At 47.7% G+C, this 18,641-nt stretch overlaps 2 protein-coding genes and 1 long non-coding RNA gene across 4 annotated transcripts in view; 1 reads left to right on the forward strand and 2 right to left on the reverse strand.

Annotated features, from left to right (window-relative positions):
* The window catches only part of LOC134411305 (zinc finger protein ZFP2-like), a 34,017-nt gene that overhangs the window by 10,262 nt on the left and 5,114 nt on the right, over nucleotides 1–18,641 (reverse strand). The gene's annotated exons all lie outside the window — the stretch shown is intronic.
* On the forward strand, nucleotides 416–7,409 carry FBLIM1 (filamin binding LIM protein 1). Of its 2 annotated transcripts, XM_063145021.1 has the most exons (8): nucleotides 416–479; nucleotides 3,524–3,773; nucleotides 4,451–4,620; nucleotides 5,294–5,405; nucleotides 5,561–5,730; nucleotides 5,986–6,164; nucleotides 6,489–6,606; nucleotides 6,939–7,409. In XM_063145021.1, the coding sequence occupies exons 2-8, from the start codon at nucleotides 3,533–3,535 to the stop codon at nucleotides 7,050–7,052; spliced, it is 1,104 nt and encodes a 367-aa protein (XP_063001091.1). In that variant the 5' UTR covers nucleotides 416–479; nucleotides 3,524–3,532; the 3' UTR covers nucleotides 7,053–7,409. The 2 variants fall into 2 exon arrangements, with proteins under 2 accessions (XP_063001091.1, XP_063001090.1); XM_063145020.1 differs by lacking the exon at nucleotides 416–479 and having other exon boundaries at nucleotides 3,485–3,773; nucleotides 6,939–7,397.
* On the reverse strand, nucleotides 3,450–16,810 carry LOC134411307 (uncharacterized). Its single transcript, XR_010026336.1, has 3 exons — nucleotides 16,594–16,810; nucleotides 4,487–4,661; nucleotides 3,450–3,535 (listed from the first exon to the last, which is right to left on the reverse strand). It is a non-coding gene; the product is annotated as an uncharacterized LOC134411307 (long non-coding RNA).

An 18,641-nucleotide genomic window follows, 5' to 3' on the forward strand; every position in this document is an offset into this window, starting at 1 on the left:
GCCACGGGAAGGTGTGGCTAGCACAGGTCTTCTCCCACCCGGGGACTCCAGATGGGTCGGACTACAAGCCCCTGCTGTCTGGGGGATGCTTGGAGATCTAGTCCCAGCCACCTGGAGGACACAGGCTGAGCTAGGCGCTTTCCTCGCAACACGGAGAGAGCCTGGAGCGTCTCTCCTGCCGAGTAGGCGGGGAGGATCCAAGGCGCTGGGCGCCCCCTCTCCCCGCCCTCTCCCACCGCCGCGGCTGGCTCCGGCGGGGCGGGCATGTGGAGGCTTGCGCCGGGGGTTGGGAGGGACGGAGGGGGGCGGGCCGTGCCGTGCCGTGCCGGCAGAGGGAAGGTGATCACCCCCCACCCCAGCCAGCGAGCAGGATGCGGGCAGCGCAGGCGGCGGGCTCCGGTTTCAGCGCACCCCCGAGGCCGAGGAGGCGGCGCTGAAGGGCGCCGAGGCGAGCGGAGGAGCAGCCGGGTCCGAGGCTGGTAAGGCGCTGCCCTGCCCTGCCCTGCCCTGCCCGGCTCTTTTGTTCGGCCTGGGGGCGGCGGGAAGTTCAAACAGGCGGCCTGGGTGGCTGAGTGGGGGCGAGAGCCAGGGAAGGACAAGGGGGCGGCGAGGGTCCCCCTCCCTACGGGCCCTGCCCTGCCCACCTGGCTCCTGCAGACACACGCCGACGCCTTGCTCGGCTCGGGCAGTCGGGAGAGGGCGCACGGCCGCCTGCCCGCTTGCAGGAGGGGCTGGGAGCGCCTTGAGCAGCCCCCGTCCTCTCCTTCGGCTCCCTGGCGCGGAGTGGAGGCGCAGCCGGCAGCCCGCGGCGTGGTGGTGGTGGGGTGTGTGGAGATGCCGCCTGCTCGGCCCGCAGGGGGCGCCCTCGGAGCGTGCCGCGCCCTTGGGGGCTCCGCGGAGGCAGCGAGGGCGGGGCGGCAGTCGCACCTGGGGCGCCGACTTGAGCCCCCAAAGCGTCGGTCTCCCTTTGTGGCAGGGCCAGCTCCCGCAAGGTTCGCTCCTGCGCCCTTTCACGGGGTCCCAATCCTCGTCGTCCTTCGAGGCCCCTTCCAACTCCACTAGTCGATGATTCTATGATGCGTTCCTGAACTAGGTCTCCGCCTCTTTCCAAATGTTGCCAGGAGGGATGGGGGGGTACTCAAGTACCGCCATCCCAGGTGGGGGGGGGATGGAAAGCCCCACATTTCCTGGAATTCCCCCACCAGCGGGCTTGGGGATTGCCCCAGACAGGGTTTCTGCAGTGGGAATCGAGGCCAGGGCTCCCGAGATCACGGGGTGATAAAAGCCTCCACTGGCAGCACCCTGGCAGGGCTGCCATCCTGGGGCCCTTTGCCTGGAAGTTGGTGCCGCCCAAGGAATCAGGCACAGGATTGCGCTGCCGGCCTTGGAGCCGAGGGCCAGAAGCCACATTTCCCATTTGAAGCCCTGCCTGGGAGAGGCGCCGGGGCCCATTCCCCTTGGCGAGCAACCTGTGCAGCCCCCAGCCAGGCAAAATAGAGCGGCAGCTTCCTCAGGTGGCCGTGATCCACAGCCTGCCTTCAGTTTCAGACGATTTTATTTATTTATTTATTTATTGCACTTATATACCGCTCCCACAGCCAGGGCTCTCTGGGCGGTTTACAGACTGCCATCAAGAAGCCCTTTGCATCTTTGCTGTTCCCCCAGAATGAGAGGATGTGTGTGACCGATGTGTCTCTGGACGCAAAGGCTGATGGTGCCCCCCGAGCTCAGGGATTCAAAGTAGAAGCCTCGGAGGTGCCCGGGTCAATCTGCCCCGGTCGCACGGGGCACTCAAAGAGCAAAGACTGGGCCTTCTGGTTTAATTGGAGGTTTTCCACAACCCCTGTTGCTTGGACGGGGAGAGGAGAATTATTTTATGAAATTAAAAGGGGATTATTTATTTGTTTAACTTCTAATTCTTTCATACTGCTTAATGGATTAAAATCTCCAAGAGGTTCACATTAAGAGTACAATTAAAAGTGCAATGTAAGAAGATAGAATCAGTTAGCAATTACCAACATTTTAACGAGATAACAGTAAAGCACGGCAGCTGCGTGAACAGCTATGTTTTCAAGAGGCATTTGAACCTTGTCACCGTTTCCACCTGCCTAACCACGTGTGGGAGAGTGTTCCAAAGAGAGGGGGCCACCACCAGGAAGACCCGCTTCCGTGCCATCACCTAGCGACATTCCACAGAATTACCAGTCAGGTCTCCTCAGAAGTTGTTTAGGGCACTGAGCATACGCAGATTTTGCACAATCCAGCAACGTGAGCAGCGTAAGAGAGCAGTGGGTCTCCAGCTAGGCACAAGCGTGGCACAATTTTAAAAGCAGACAGTCACAGACCAGGCCTCTGAAGAGCCACTCCTTTCTCACAGGGGCTTTTTTTCACTTCGGCACAGACACTGATCGGCGCACCACCTGGCTGCCTTGATAAGGCGGAGGAGGAAGGTGAGCCTGCCGGAGGTGAGGCTGCCCTTTGCTCCTTCCTGATTGCTTCCGCCTCATTCCTTGCGGGATGAGGCAAAGTCATAGCTTGGGGCCGCTCCAGCGTTGGGGGGGGGGGTGGAGATCGCTGCGGGCTCTGCTTGGTGCCTCTTGCCACAACCTCCCCGGGTTTGTTGGTTCTTGTTCTACGGAGAAACAGGTATTCTTTCCTCCCAGGAACGAAGCCTTTGGGAAGAGGAGGGGCCGGTGAGCGCACGCAGGGTGGCAACGAGGGCTTTTGCACGGGCGAGGGGGGGCGGGGGGCTCCTCAGCTTGCACCCAGTGTTCTGTGGTGCCAAGCGCTTCCTACAAAGCTTGGCAGTGTCCTTCCCAAACACAGCTGTTCAGCGGTAAGGGGGGCTGTTATCGGGGTCTGGTTCTGCCGTTGTGGGGCCTGGTGTTTTGAGACTCCCAGCGTTAGTGTTGGAAAAGGCGCGGCTGTGGCCCTTAGAGCAGAGCGGATTAAATGCGCCAGTTTTCGCACGATGTCTATGAAACGCAAGGTGGCAGCGGGGAGAGGCAGCAGAGCCCTTTGCCCGCCCCTTGCCACAAGCGACGGAAGGCAGTTAGGCAAACACACGTCCTTGGGCTCAATGGCCAGGGAGGGAGGAGGGGGAAACCAAACTCAGCTCCTAGTTCGTAGTTTCAAAGTCCTGAATAGGTGTTCGCTGGAACAAGCTCCCTGCAGTGTCTCCTCCGTTGGCTGCCATACGGAGGGCAGGTTGGTTTCCCCCCTTGGTGCAGGTCGGAGTCTGTAGTCCCAGGGAATCGTGCAGAGTATCTCACAATCCAGGCTGTTGTTTGCATTTTACAGTGGGGAAACGGAGGCTGATGACTTCAGTAATCCAACCCCAAACGTGGAGAGGAAGTTGGGTCTGTCCCAGACCGAGATCCGCCCCCCTCCCGCTGCTTCTCCTCGCAGCCGGAAATGGGAGACTCTCGCACGCGGCGCTCGTGGAAGCACGGGATCTTTCAGGGCCTCGGTGCGGTCCATCTCCATGTGGTCTCTCCCCCCACTTTTCTCTCTGCTCCTCCAGGTGACAACGATGCTGTCGGACAAAGTGGAGAAACGGGTCGCCTCGTCCGTCTTCATCACCCTTGCGCCCCCAAAGAGGGACAATTGCGTCAAGAGTGAAATAAGGCCGCAGACGGTCCCCCTTCGCCCCAGCAACCCCTTTCCCAAGGAGGCGCTGAAGCCACAGGCTTCCGCCCCGCCCGAGACAACCACTAGTGCTGTTAAAGGGAGCAGGGCGACCTCCCTCGGAGCTGCCGGCATCTCCAATGGAGGTGAGCAGAGGAGGCAACCACAACAACAACAAGAACCCTGTCTGGTCAGGGCAGAGTAGGGACCAAGCGCAGGCAGGAGGAGGCCAGCTGGGAGGAACCCAGGGTTTCAATCTGAGCTGGAGTTCACTCCAAGGCTCAGCCCTCAAACTCATCTCCAGGGATGGAGGGTTGAATAAATTATAAAGAAAAGTACTTCGGAGCATATGCCGAGCGCGTTTGACTTGCCAGCAGCAGCAGCAGACCCAGAGCCTAGTGCGTATTCCATCCTGGGCATCAGCCCTTTTAAAGCATGGGTGGGCAGAAGGTGGATCTCCAGATGTTTTGGACTTCCAACTCCCAGCCTTCCTGACTCCTGGCCATAGGCTGGCAGGGGCTTCTGGGAGTTGAAGTCCAAAACATCTGGAGAACTGCCTTTTGCCTACCCCTGCTCAAGAGCATAGTGATAAAGGAATGGAGTGCCTCCTGAGCTTGTACAGAATATACTTTCCTTGGTTTAAAGTAACCTTGATCCTTCCAAGACATCTGGGATTAGGTAGCAGGGATTGAGGTGTCCAGGCTGCTTGTGGCATACCAGCGAGGCAGGCTGGAGTTCCAGGTGTTCTTAGAGACGTGCCACTTACAAAATACTGCCAAGTTTCTAGTCCTTAAGACCAATGGTGTTCCTTTTTTTGTTTCAGGTTGCTCTGCCCTGCCACCGCCTCCCGCCATCCTACCTGGGAATCCTGTGGACAGTGACCTAGAAAGCCTCTTTCCTCCTCCACCTCCATCGTATTCTAGTCCCTTCTCTGTGGAGACTCTTGGTCCTGATTTCCAGAAGCAAACAGCAGTTTTGCCCAGATCCCTGCAGGTAGACTTCCATCGTCTTAAAGGGCCTTCCAGACAGTTAACCTAAGAGTGTAATAAATGTATGGTTGCTTCTCAAGTTTCTTGAACACTATTAGTTTATCTAGAACTGATATACTGTTTTCAATCTGTTATTATAGACAAGCCAGGTGAGGGCTACTTCAACATCAGAGTCACTGCTGAGGAATTTATTTATTTTTTGGCAGTTAGTTGGAAGTAGAATTAAAATAGAGGTTTCACACAAATAATTATCCAACAATTCTTTACGCATCCACAAGAACTTCCTCTACTTACATGTAGAGGTCCCAATTAGGAAAGACTTCCAACCCAATTAAAGGTTTCCTATTCTGCTATTTTAAATATAGTGAAAATAAAAACAAATGAGAAGTAACCAATAATTAATGCTCCCCGCAACAGCTACCCTGGGAACAAAAACTAATTGGATCGATTAAGAGGCTATTCCCAACTAATTCCCCACCCACTATTAACAGGAAGCAATAAAATGGGAAGAAACTCCAAGGGGGAAGCTTCTAATTAGAGGCACAAGAGCCCTTGAAAGCCTCAATCATACATCTCCTAGTGGAGTGTCCTTTGAAGCTAACCTCAAAGTCCACCCAGAAATATATTCTGTTCTTAAAATGCTCAGCCATCTCAGTCCATTTCTTCCTGTTTTCCAGACTTCTTCAACATTTCCAGCAGAAATGAAACAACCTAAAATTCTGCCCTCAACCCTCGGTTGGACTGATGAACGGCAGACAGAAAGGCAGGTGGAGAATACTGTTTCCACAGGTGAGAATAAACAATATATCAAAACAGCTGGTGAGGTAGGGGAATCTGGTCCTTTTGAGATTCCTTCACGTTCTGTCTTCCAAGGATACCTACTGAAAGTGGAACCTGAGACAGGGACCCACCAGCTCAAATCTCACAGTGATTCCTTCTTCCAGATGTCTGCGCTTTTTGCCACAAAGCCATCTCCCAACGGGCTCCTGCCCTTGAGGCTATGAACAAACGGTACCACGCCAGCTGTTTTACATGCCGGAAATGTAACTGTACCCTGACAGGGCAGCGCTACTACCAGAAAGAGGGACGGCCCCTCTGCCTCGCCTGCTACCAGGTAAATTTCTACATCTTGGGTAGCCACTTTGTGGCTCAAGTCATGGGTTCTGGATAGGGGAGCTGAGGGCCCTTTTGGTCCCAAATTTTTCCCTTCAGGTGAGGGGGGTGGGATGGGGAGCATTGAGAGCTGAGGCCCTGTGCATGGAGCACATCAGAAAGTCTGTAAACTAGAATTGAGAAGATGGGCCCGTAAGAAATCACATCTTGATGCTTGTCTCTCCTTCCTTCCTTTTGAATGCTCCCCTAACCACAGAACACTCTGGAGAAATGTGCCATGTGCCAGGCCTTAATCCTGAACCAAATTGTGTGGGCCATGGGCAATGGATACCACCCAGAGTGCTTCACCTGTGTGGCGTGTGGCCGAGCCATTGGGGATGAGACCTTTGCGGTGGGTGACAACAACGAGGTGCATTGCCTGGACGACTTTTACAGGTATGGCAATCAGAATTATACACTTCTTTGGGCATGGATTTAATCTTCTGCTCCTCTCCACCTATAAGCTGCCATCTGGAGTGCTTTGCATAAAAGTAGCACAGAGGAAAACAATTTATAACGTGCATTAAAACCACTTTTTAAAAACAACAACAACAACCCATCTTTCTTTAAAAAAGGAAGAATTTGAGGAAGAAGGGGAGAAAATCTACCACAACTGTGGCTCTCCCTAAAAAGCACCCAGAGAATTGTAAAAGTCTTTGGGTCATGGCACGATTTGCCTCATGAATAAGAGGCACTTCTGTCCACCCGTCTGTCTTCCAGGAAGTTTGCTCCAGTGTGCGGTGCCTGTGAGAAACCCATTATTCCAAAGGAGGGTAGGGACTCCTACAGGATCGAATGCATGGGGAGAAACTTCCATGAGGATTGCTATCGGTGTGAGGTAAGTCCAAGATAGGGCTTGGTACTGCGCTTTTGAGGCCGTGCAATGAAGTGTCTCCGAGGGAGACGGGACCTGGGGCTGGATCTAGCTTGAAACTGAGGAACGGGAGCCAATTTTTAATGTGAAATACGAACATCTTTTAAAGGTTTTGAAGGATACATAAAAAACCAAATGCACTGGACTGAAGCTGAGTTTGAAGGACTAATAAATATAAACAGAATGCACATGTCTTTAAATGTGCATTACTTGAATTTTAAAAGGCAATTACTTTCTAAATGAAATGATCTGTGAGTTCATGGAATGCTTAACTCTCGGTTTCCTGTGTGCTACAGCGATGCCAGGCCCTGCTGTCCCCAGAGCCCACGGAGGAGGGATGCTACCCTTTGGGCAGCCGTCTTCTCTGCAAGCCCTGCCACATCCGGCAGACCAAAGAGGCGTCCTGCTGAGCAACGAGGTGCGAGTATCTTTCTGGAGGCTGCAGCGCAGAGCAGGGCAAACAGGATGGTGTATTTTAGCCTCCCAACATCCTGCCTCGCCCCTCTCCTGCTTCCGCCTTCCCTCTGAGCCTTTTTTAAAAAAATGTCTTTCTGTGTTGGGGTTTAAATCTTGGGGCTGAGTGAAATTCAGGGCTTGACAACAAGACTTTCTAGTGGGACAGAGCTAAAGAAATTTCAACCAGCTCAGGGCTCTGTTTCCTCTCGAGAGGTGTTCCTAGCCAGTCAAGGCTAACAGCCCACACTGCATATCCTGGCCCAGGTGGAGGCTTGCTGGAACCCTTTTCCACCCACTAGAGGGCACATGTGAATAGTAGGCCAACTGGCGATCATCTGCAGGCTGGATTCATCCTGTGGGCCGCCAGCTGCTTTCCACAGATGGAATTTGAACATTCTGTCCCCTCCACAAAAAGAGGGCCAGAGAGACACGTGTGGGACTCTTTCAGCAGGCCACACTGCTGGGGTGGGGACTTCAGTTGCAGGGAATTGGATGCATCCAAGTTGCCTTACTTGGGATTTCTTCCCTACTGTTTGCCACTTTATGGCTGAATGAGTCCCAATGTGTTCATACAACAAAAGCTGTCCAGAGCAAAAGGAATGTGTCCCCGCCCTGAATCCTGTCTTCTTGGAGCAGTATAAATGGCAATGCAGCCTGTAAAGGTTTTCTCTACACGCTTCCCTCCTCCACCTCCTCAGAGCTTTTATCTGATGTCTTGTGGTGGGTTGTGAAATCAGCTCCTCTTAATTCACTGTGAGAATTTTAGCCTGAGGGTGGCGCACCCTCTCTCAGAGAGGCGTGTGTGTGTGTGTGTGTGTGTGTGTGTGTGTGTGTGTGTGTGTGTTTCTGGAGAGAAAGTGCAGTATCTCAGTGAAGACTTTTATAGGGCCTCTGAATGAAATGTTCCGCATTCCCACTTGGCCTCCTCCGTGGTCTGTACAAGAGATAAGAGAATACAGGAAGGAGGAGAGGGCTGGAAAAAATTCAGCTGGAATGTGACTACAAATGCATATGCCGAAATCTGTGGCAGGGTGAAATTCCAGAACCTAATCTCAAAGGCAAGGCTCAAACGTGAAATAATGATGAGGCTGCTTCTGAGCAAGTACAGAGTGTACCACAAACTAAGAACTTAAAGCAGCCCTTTTGATCTCAAAACTGAGATCAGGGGCTTTCAGGGCACAGAGAATGTCAGAACGGAGCCTTGGCATCTATTGCTGATTATTATTTTAATTTTGAAATTAAACATTACATGCAATCCTCCTGTATTATATAATACAGAAGCCACCTCTGAATCAGAGTTAATTCTGACTCAAAAGCTTGTATTTAAAGTCTTGCCAGGCCAGGAGAGCTTCCAGCTGTGCCCTGTGAAGATTTAAGTGAGTTTTGCAGGCTGGAAAGCCATTCATGCCTATCTTGCCCACGAGGAGGCAGCACCAGGCAACCGGAGTTTATTTGCGTTTACTGGCCAAGACTCTTAATTTCTCTCTCTCCTCTCCACGGCTTCATCTTTGCTACTCACTATGCAAACAGTGGGGGTGCTAGACCCCTATTCGTTTGAAGCTGCCATTTACCTATATATATAAACAAATCTAATACTTCTTCTCCATTATTACTTTGTTGGCATGTTGGGTGGATGTGCCTCTGTCCTCATTGTCTCCTGTTTACTGGACTATCCCCACTTCCATCGAAGATTCACACATGTTTGCATGGGTTTCCCCTCCGGAAACAATATTAGGGCAAAGCATTTTGTATTGACATTAAAGTAAAGACCTCCTAAAAATAGCCAAGGAACTCGGTGACAATTGTACTGCGTTTAAGTGAACTTCATTAAAATCAGACTTGAAATGTAACAAAGCTCCTGTTGTTTTGAATCTCGGTGGTCCCAGGTATCTTACAGGTCATAATAACATCATCGTGCACCTAACTACTGAAACTAATTATAAACATGGACACAACTAGTGTGTGGCAGGAATCCTGACCGGATGGGCAATTTTGCCCGAAGCAGTGGGCAAAGTCCAGGCTGCTAGATCATTCATGTCTGTTGGGCTCCCAGTTCAGCAGGAAAAAGCAATCACTGGGATAGGAAAATATTAAGGCAGAGGCAGGAGCTAATATGTGTGTGTGGAATTCATAAAAGCCAGGAAATATTCTCAGAGGTGCCAGAGGGGCTCTTTATTTGAGCTCAACAAAAATGCTGAAAGGAAGCTAAATCAACTTTCAGAGGTGTGGTGTGGTGGCTACCCTTTCATACACCATCAAGACTTCTTGGGGGTCTTCAGAAGTTCATGCCCCATCTATACAAGGCAGCATATAGCCATCAGGACGAGTAGCCATTGATTGCTTTATCTTCCATTCCCTTTTAAAGCCATCCAAATAACTTTTCACAATGCCATTAATGGAGAAAAAATCAAACCAGGATCCAACACTTCTGTTTCAGAAAGATACATTAAAGTAAGCGGTTCATGTATCTACAAGCATCCAGACGAAATTGGCAACTGTAGGATATGCACTCAAATGCAGTGAGAGCGGTAAGATCTTCATTGAATGATAGGTGGTGGGTGTTTTGTCCTCTCCAGGCTTGCAGTATGAGTCTATTTGCAAAAGTCTACTCCTGCTGTCCATCTGTTAAACCCCAAATTACAGAAATATGAAAGCGTATGAGCAGATGCAATTATCACAGGCCTTTCAAGAACAAAATTTGTACGAGCAATGACTTCTAACCAGAAAGAGGCCAGCACTGGGCACGCCCACACCATATGCCTCAGCAAGGTATTATCTGTATTGCGTCACCGGCGTTTCCAAGTAGTCCTGTTTTCAACGCACACGAAATCTGCAAGGACCAACACCGCAAAGTACCCAAGGAGCTATTAAAAATGCTTTCAGAAATATACACACGGATGTGAGCTCTCCGTCGCAGCTTTGGGATTGTGCAACCAGTCTCTCTTATTCTCTAATCCCCTTGGCTCTCCACTTCAAGGTTAATGATTTGCATTTTTTACTTTTTGCCGTGGGCAAGTAACTCTTGGTTCCCTTCATGCAATAATTCAAGAAGGCGCAATAAAAACACTAGCCTGGAATCCAACCGAGGTATCTTGACAGCACAGCCTGAGAGGTCTTTCTTGCCACTTAACTGGCACCCCTAAAATATGGCCACTCCTGGCAAGCACCTTTGGGTGTTCATGTCATTGTGCAGGATAGATACATGACCAATCCTGACTGCCATTTTGTGCTCCCCTTTTGCCAGTTTGGGAGACCTAGGTGGAGTGGCTAGGTGTCCTACTTTACAGCGGATGGTCCTCTATTCGAGGGCATTCTCTGAAGCGCTCCAGGGCCTGCCTGACGTAACAATAAGAAACCGTAAGCGTGTGGGCCTTGGATGTTAGCGCCTGAAGATTTGCGTTTTTTGGCAGGGGATCGAAGTCAATCCTTTTTTGGAGGAAGTATTTTTGAAATCTCAGGAACAAATTCAACAAATCCTCCTCTTTCCCCACCCATAAGCAGTGTGAAGTTGTTGTGATATTCTGACTCTGACAAACCACTGCAAAACAGGTGGAAGAAGCCAGAGGCCTGTAATTGTAAACTATCCAGTTATCACTCTGTTTTTGTAAACTATTTATGCTTGGTTACTGTTAACTACTTTCACAAACTATTTATACTCGATTATTGCAAAACAATTTATTTGGTTTTTAGAAACCATTATTGTACTCTTACATTTGATATATGATACGGTACAATTAATAAGTCATATAAAATGTTTGTTCACCCCAGTTCTTTTGATATCATTTCATATTCTAGCAGCTGCATGCTGGTTAGCTTTATTTTACCCTAGATGTAGGACATGCATGTGGGAACTGGACATGGCCTGGGTCCCTTTCCAAACTGCGTTATGTGGCCATTTAAAGAACACGCACAGCGTATTCCTCTGCATGTTTACACAGAAGTCCCACTATCTTCAATGGGGTTGTGTTTAGGACTTCACCCTCAGAGACTGAGAACTGGTTGGGATCCAGCAGAAAATAGTTGTTACCAAGGAAAGGAAAGGAAAGGAAAGGAACCTCTCATGCAAGTACTTCATTGCTGACTCCTAGAGGGACGCCTGCTTTCGCTGACGTTTTCTTGGCAGACTTTGTAGCAGGGTGGTTTGCCATTGCCTTCCCCAGTCGCAGTTCCCTTTCCCCCAGCTAGCTGGGTATTCATTTTACCGACCTCGGAAGGATGGAAGGCTGAGTCGACCTGAGCCGACTGCCTGAGAACCAGCTTCCGCTAGGATCAAACTCAGGCCGTGGGGAGTTTCGGCTGCAGTAACTGCCGCTTACCACTCTGCGCCACACGAGGCTAGTTGTTACCTACTTGCGACTTTTTAGAGCAAGGGTGGCAACTTGTGGCCTCTCCAGATGGTTTGGCTTAGAACTCTCGTCAGCTCTAGCCAGCATAGCTAATAGTGAGGCATGATGGGAATTATAGGCCAAAACAGCTGGAGAGACACAAATTGTCCACCTGTGATAGTGCAATACTTTGTCCTCTTGTGTTTGTGGGAAGGTAAAATTGTCTGAACAAATTCCATTCAGACTTGGCTTTGAGGAAGTGAAAACGGGGGGAAGGACTTCTAGAAGCAGCAAAAAATAGCAATAACCATGTTGAACATGGAACAAATAAACCCAACCTGTTGTTTTTTAAAAACACACATATATAATGCATAGTATTATATTTTGCCAGCCTTGTGTAGAAAACAGAAATTGCAACTTGGAAGGGGCTAGTCCAACCATCAGCAACTGGCTTTCTAAGTCCATATTTAGTAATTTACCACACAATCATTCTATGGCGTCCTGCTTCTCTCATTTTACCTCACTGAGGTGGGGAAGAACCAGATTGTCTACATAATGCAAATGTGAAATGATATTTTCTGTTAAAAAAAGGGCCTACTCTACAGGGAACATGTTTTCAATGGGGACCTGAGGCCTGGTTGCTTGCTCTGAGGCGGTCAAGCTGTATCGGATTGAAGCGCTCTAGATTGCAAGATCCCTTGGTGGGGTTTTACCTCAAGAGGAATTATAGAAAGAAGTATGTCAGCGTGAAGACTAAACTAGACCCTGAGAGCTGGGCTTGAGCATGACCAAATGGCAGCCATGTTTGTTTTTAATGAATACGTGTGCCCCACTCACATACAGAAAGAGTAGGTGATGATGGTAGTTTAAGGGTCGCCAGCTGAAGACCTTTTTATTCTCTCAGTATTTTAACACTTAATTTTAACTTAAATTTAAATTTTACTGTTCTAACTCTGTATTTTAAACTTATATCAATTTTTGCTGCATGGTTTTATCCTGGTTGTGCTTTTTATACTGTATTTTGTATTTGTGTTTTTAGACTGTTGGTTGTTTTATTATGGTTTTAATTTTTGCGAACCACCCAGAGAGCTTTGGCTATTGGGCGATATAAAAATGTAATAAATAAATAAACAAGGGTTCTTGTTAAAGGTGTACATGGCTGAGGGAAACTGATTAATCTCTTACTTTCCCTCCCCACACTACACGCTTTTCTCTCAGCCTGACTCACTTCCGGTAGGAGAGCAGAACTGACAGAAAAGTGCCTGAAGTGACAGCAGCATTGAAGGGGAGAGAGATACACATCCTCACCCACACCATTTTTGGGTAAAAAAGTGAATGAACAGAGGCAGAGAAATGACTAAGCAAATATGGCGGCCCTCCTGTTAGGTTTGGTTTGGCCCCGAAAAGTAGTCCTGAGAGAGGCTTGGGCTCATGGTGCTCCCATGCAGGGCGGTTACAGCCAAATCGTTCTCCTTTTCTCTCAGCCTCAGTTTCCTTTCTGTAAAGGCAGCAGAGGTAGCTATTTTCCTCACAGCTTTGCCGTGAGGGCAGGTTACACACGTCCATTTCCATTTCAGCAAGTATTTTGATGCCTGGGATGTCCAAAGTATTGTTTCAGAGGAGAAAAGCAGGCTTATAAACAAAGTAAACCAATAAATTCTGAGGTGTGGTGCAGTGGAACTGGTTTGTAAATACACATTTATTTATGTGTTAAATTTATATACTGCCCAACTGGCAAATGCCCTTACGGGCGGTTTACAATCACGCACTGCCTTGTGCGGGGTCTGTGTTCAAGGCAGCAAATGCATGTTCAAAACCATTTCTGACACATTTTAGAAATTACATCTCTTTTTTCTCAATGGCCAATTCTACCTGGATTATATTATTATGATTTTTAAAAACAATGTATTTGACTATTAACCGCGCTGACACTTTGGAAAAAGGGGGGGGGGAGAAAAAAGCAGGATATAAATCCATAAAAGAATTAATAATGATTACTATGCATAACAAATTATATGACTTCCTAGCAAGAGTGACGTTGAGGTACTTCTACAGAGGAAATGCCTATACACGCATACACAGTCCAAGGCACCCAAATTATTCGGAATATCTAAAAATTGTGTATATTTGTTTCCTCGAAATGCAGCTTATGAAATCTGCCTCATAAGAGCAGTCCACTTCCCACACACAGAAAGTCCAGGCATAGATTAAAAAATGGCCTGGAGAAGTTCATTTTTTGCCAGAGCCATTAGCAATAGTGGCCAAGAACACAAGTCTGACTCGTCGTGTAATGTGAGACTTTGCCACTTCATGCAGTGTTGTTGCTTTTAATTACGATGATTATTTTTGTCCCACTGCTGCCATATTGCTTTTGGTTTTTCCCGTTTTCTTACGTTGTGATTTATTTTTTAAAAAATGAATGGTATGTTGGCTTTGTTTTAAATTTTTGTTTGTGTTTGTATTATAAAGAAGAGCAGGGCACACATTTAAAAATTTAAATAAATGCTTTAACAACCCTTGTATTTGGAGACGGTCTTGTTTCCAGAGGCAGCCAGGAGATTTTCTGCATTCATAGAAAGCAAATTCTCTTTATTAACCTTTATTATGTAAGAATGTACATTTTTAAAATGTGGTGTTTCTTTCTAATTGTGGCATCCTATGCATGTGTGCTCAAATGTAAGACCTTACTTCCAAGAAGGCAGGCATAGGATTTCGCAGTAAGGTTTTTTAACCATCTATTATAAATAAACAGCTGATAAGAAATAAACATACAAAACATACTGCTTACGTTGTAACGGATATCCCACCTTTCTAGTTCAGCATAGTTGCTACGGCTGCAATCATACCCGCTTACCTACAAGTAAATCCCATTTACTTCTGAGTAGACAAGAATAGGATTGCACTGTAAGTGAAAGAGCTGTGGGAACTTCAAAGGCCCCCAGTTTGAATCTTATCTTAGCCCTAAATGCCTTGGCTGCCCTTTAGGGAAACTTTCCTAGAATAACACTGTTGCATTTTGTACCTTAGTTTTAATTGTAATCTGCTTTATCACTGATAAAAGAAAAGCAGGATATTTAATTATCAGCAGTATCAGCCTCTCTCTTGCAAAACAGTTGTTGTATTTGAAGGATTGCCAACTGACCAGGAAACCCCAGTCTAGAATGCTCCTATGACTTTAATGTCAGCTTCAGCCACAGCAGGAGTAGGCAATCTGGTGCTTTCCAGCTGTTTTGGAATACAACTCTTATTAGCCCCAACCAGCATGGCCAATGGTCAGGGGTGATGGGCTTTGTAGACCAAAAACCATCAGGAGGGCACCTTGATTTACAGAAGCAAGCTACCAATGTGTTTTTCTGGCATGGAGAGCTTCATCATCATCATCATCTCACACCTGCAGATCCCATTGCTCTTGTAGGTGTAGGAGCAGGAGCTGGTGAAGAAGTTGGCATCCTTACTGAGGTTTGAACACTCAGAAAGCACCACCGTGTAACTGCTGTGTGTTATCGTTGCAGGCATTATCACTGCTGCCTAGAATTGGGGTCTAGGCAGCTCATATATGAAAAATACCAAGGATGAAACAACAGTTATTTTGTGAACAGGGGGACAAGTTTACGCAAGGTTTAGGAGACCTTTGCACAAGGGTGTATCCGCAAGGTGCGCAACAGCGCCCCCATTTCCCTCTCGTAGGCCGCTCTGGGGTACTGCAGGAAGCATGGGCTCTTGCTCTCGCCACAAAATGGCCGCCCAGCAAAGCAGAGGCTACAAAATGGCGCCCGTGGAAGGGACAAAGAAAGGCCGGGGAGGGGGGGGGGAAGAGAAAAGTAAAGAACAACCCAAGCTATGTATTTTTAAAAAGAGCCCCCCCCCAAAAAAAAAACAACCAGGGAGAAAATGTCTCGCCTTTTTCTAACACTATTTTAAAATCATTTCACTGACTCAGTTTGCAGCAGTGGGCTTTAAAAAACAAATTCTCGCAGCAATTCAGAACAACCAGCGTTGTTCTTTTTCCAGTATAAATCTATATAATTCTTACAATGAATGCCTCCCCAATACTTAATACGCTCCAGCAATTGGATTTTAAGATTTCCACGTCGTTCTACGCATTCTTGAATTTTTTTTATTCCTTATAAATCGGCCTCTAAGATTCCTGTAATGCCCCCTTCTTCCCTTTAACATCTGCCCTTTTAATTTTACCGTCCCCTTTTCCTAACCCTTTCTGCATTTCCTTACTTCCAAATGCATATCCTTACTTCATGTTTGTTTGTTTGCTTGCAAAGCTCTCTCTGGTAAGATTCTCCCTGAATTTATTCATGAGAAATCAAGCAGTCAAACTCGCATGCAGGTTAACCTCCTTTAATGCACCCGTTATAATAATCTCCAAAGGGCATTTTATTTCTTCGTTTCACCCCCATTTGCAACACTTTTAATTCAATTTCCGTACACACATTTGCCACAGCAGCATAAAAGTCAATACGTCCAGGTTTGTTTAGGGCTGGGGCTGCTGTATTGGTTTCCTACAAAACAAGCTTTAAAAAAAAATCTTGAATAATAGATCTGGTTCCACGGTAAACACACACAGCTCGATTAACATATGAATTCTGAATCTTTGCACAAAAGTATCTTTGTTTAGCTATCACGAGATCTTCCCAAGATTCATTAAGTCACATCTAAAGTAATCAAATTTTATATATGTATCAAGACCCTTGCCACTCGTGTATTTTGGCCCATAAAGACCCCTCCCCAAAACAAGACGCCATCGATTTCCCTTTTCTGATAGTTTTGCTAAAAATACACAAATGCGACTTTAGAGAATAATCTTAAAATCTCATCGTTGTCCTGTATTTAGGCTGGTATAAATACACTACAGATCAACGTCCACCACTTTTCTAAGTACCCTGTCAATTCCAACTATTAAACAGACACACACACACAGACACACACAATTCCCTTAAAACAAAAACCTTTAAAAACATTGTTTCTCTTTGGCTCACACAGAAACACTTTCCTCGATTGCATATTACCTTTGCATCGCTCCATTCGCATTTAACTACAATATTTCCTAAAAGCAGAAGGCAAAGAAGTGGGGGACATATACCCCCCAAAACAAAGTAACTCCTCAAAAAAGGCAAACACAACCCTTTCTTTAATCCAGGAATGATTTGGTCTTTACCTATATTTCAGGTTTAATCCACTGAAGTGCAGATTTGTCCTTGCGAAATTAAGGGAAGAGACTGATTTTATTTTAAAAATTAGAAAAACGAGAGAACGATACCTCCCTGGAGTTGCAAAAGCAATGGGATAAATTCCATTACCCGCCAAACTCTCAAAAGGAATAATTCAATGTGCAGCCCATATATATTTTTAACGAGGTATTATTATTATTTTGCCCCCTTCACGTTCCGAGAGGATCCTTTTAATTCCACCATGCCAGAGCTCCAAAACGGTTGTGTTCACTTTGTGTTGCGCTTTGCTTTTTTTTTTTTTGCATTGTTATTTAATGTGGAGGAGGAGGAGGAGGAGGAGGAGAAAGATGAGCCAGACTGGGAGCTGCTGAGCCCGTAAAAAAGAATGGAGAGCGAGCAAGCGGGCTCGTGCTCTTCGCTTCCCTTTCCTCCTCTGTGAGCATAAAGAGGCGGTTGCGTCCTCCCTCCTCCTCCGCCCAGATTGGCTGCAATTGTTCCAGAAGTTTCTAAAGAAGGAGGGCTACTCCTCGTTCTTCCTCCCCACCCCTCTCCTTTGTAAGCTCCCTGCCCTGCCCTTTTTGGCCTGCCTGGGGGAGGAGAGGATAGAAGGAGGAGGAGGAGGAGGAGGAGGGGGGGGACACACGGAGCGGCTCCTCGACTGCAGAAGCCCTTTTGCCGCATTGTGCAGTGGGCGTGGTCGGGTGCAGTGCAGGGAGGGAGGAGGGAAAGAAAAGCCAGCAAGAGAAGCGGAGGGAGGGAGCCAGCTTCCCTGCTTTGGGAGCAGGCTCCAAGCAAGGCACAGCCGCGTTGCAACAGCCCCGGAGTGAGACGCAGCAGGGAAACGTCTTCCATTTTCTCCAGCCCACCCATGTGGCGAGAAGCGGCACTCTCCGCGCTTCCTCGCCCCGCTCCTTCAACTGTAGACGCGTCATACTGGAGGACGCCTCGACTCCCCCAAGCTGTGCAGTGCCGAACACAGAGCCGGGTTTTGTTCGGAGGACGCGGCGCTTGGCTTCTTAGGGGGCTTATTTTGCACCAGGGAAACATGGCGGGGAAGGGAGGCAAGGAAGAGGCGAAGTGAAGTTGGGGAACGGTCTGACAAACGTTGCCCCTCCGGTTGGATTTCTGAAATAACGCCGTATTCCACATTAAAGGCCCCCTTCCTTAAACGTATGGGGTGTGTTCTCCCTCCTGAACTCCTATTGGTTTTGATGGAGTTAGCTTTCAAGTGAACGTGCTAATAGGATTGCAGCCTTAGATTCCAGTTTACGATTCAGTTCTAATTTATGTGGGAAATGCTTTCAAGTAACAAGGGGGGCAGCATATGGGGGGAATGGGGGGTTGATTCTCCTCCTCGCCCCCTTATCTAGCACTGCCTATGGGGCTCAGCGCCTAACCTCTCCCCCCCCCCCCCGCCTCTGCTTTGAGTGGCAGTGCTTAATTGAGAAATAAGTTGATGAAGGGCACAATCCTATGCGTGTTTAGACAGAAAAAAGTCCTCTAACTCCCAGCATTCCCCAGGGGCTTTTCTCTGTCCAAACATTGCTCCCTAAATAACTAAGAGCTCCTGTAACCCTCAAGTACTCAGTTGCAGAAGGACAACCCCACTGAAACTCTGGCTGTATCGCTGCTCTTGGCGTCTTTCAATCCATCTATGCCAAGTGTGGATAAAATTATTTATTTATTTATTTATTGCATTTTTATACCGCCCAATAGCTGAAGCGCTCTGGGCGGTTCACAAAAATTAAAACCATAATGAAACAAATAAAATCTAAAATCACTAAAAGCTAAAATCACAATAACATCTGGAATCAGCATCCTATCTCTTCCCCCCCCCCCCCAAGGAACAACCCATTCTCCATTGTTCTCAAAATGCACGAAATGGGCCATCAAGAGGTTGCAGATTGGAGGGAATAATTTAAAATGCTCTTCCTTCTTGTACTGGGTGGACTATAAATTTTATAAAGTTTTAACCTATAAAGCCCTACATGGCTTGAGACCGCAATACCTGACGGAACACCTCTCCCGACATGAA

This window comes from Elgaria multicarinata, chromosome 20, assembly GCF_023053635.1.
Source record: "Elgaria multicarinata webbii isolate HBS135686 ecotype San Diego chromosome 20, rElgMul1.1.pri, whole genome shotgun sequence".
Taxonomy (NCBI): domain Eukaryota; kingdom Metazoa; phylum Chordata; class Lepidosauria; order Squamata; family Anguidae; genus Elgaria; species Elgaria multicarinata.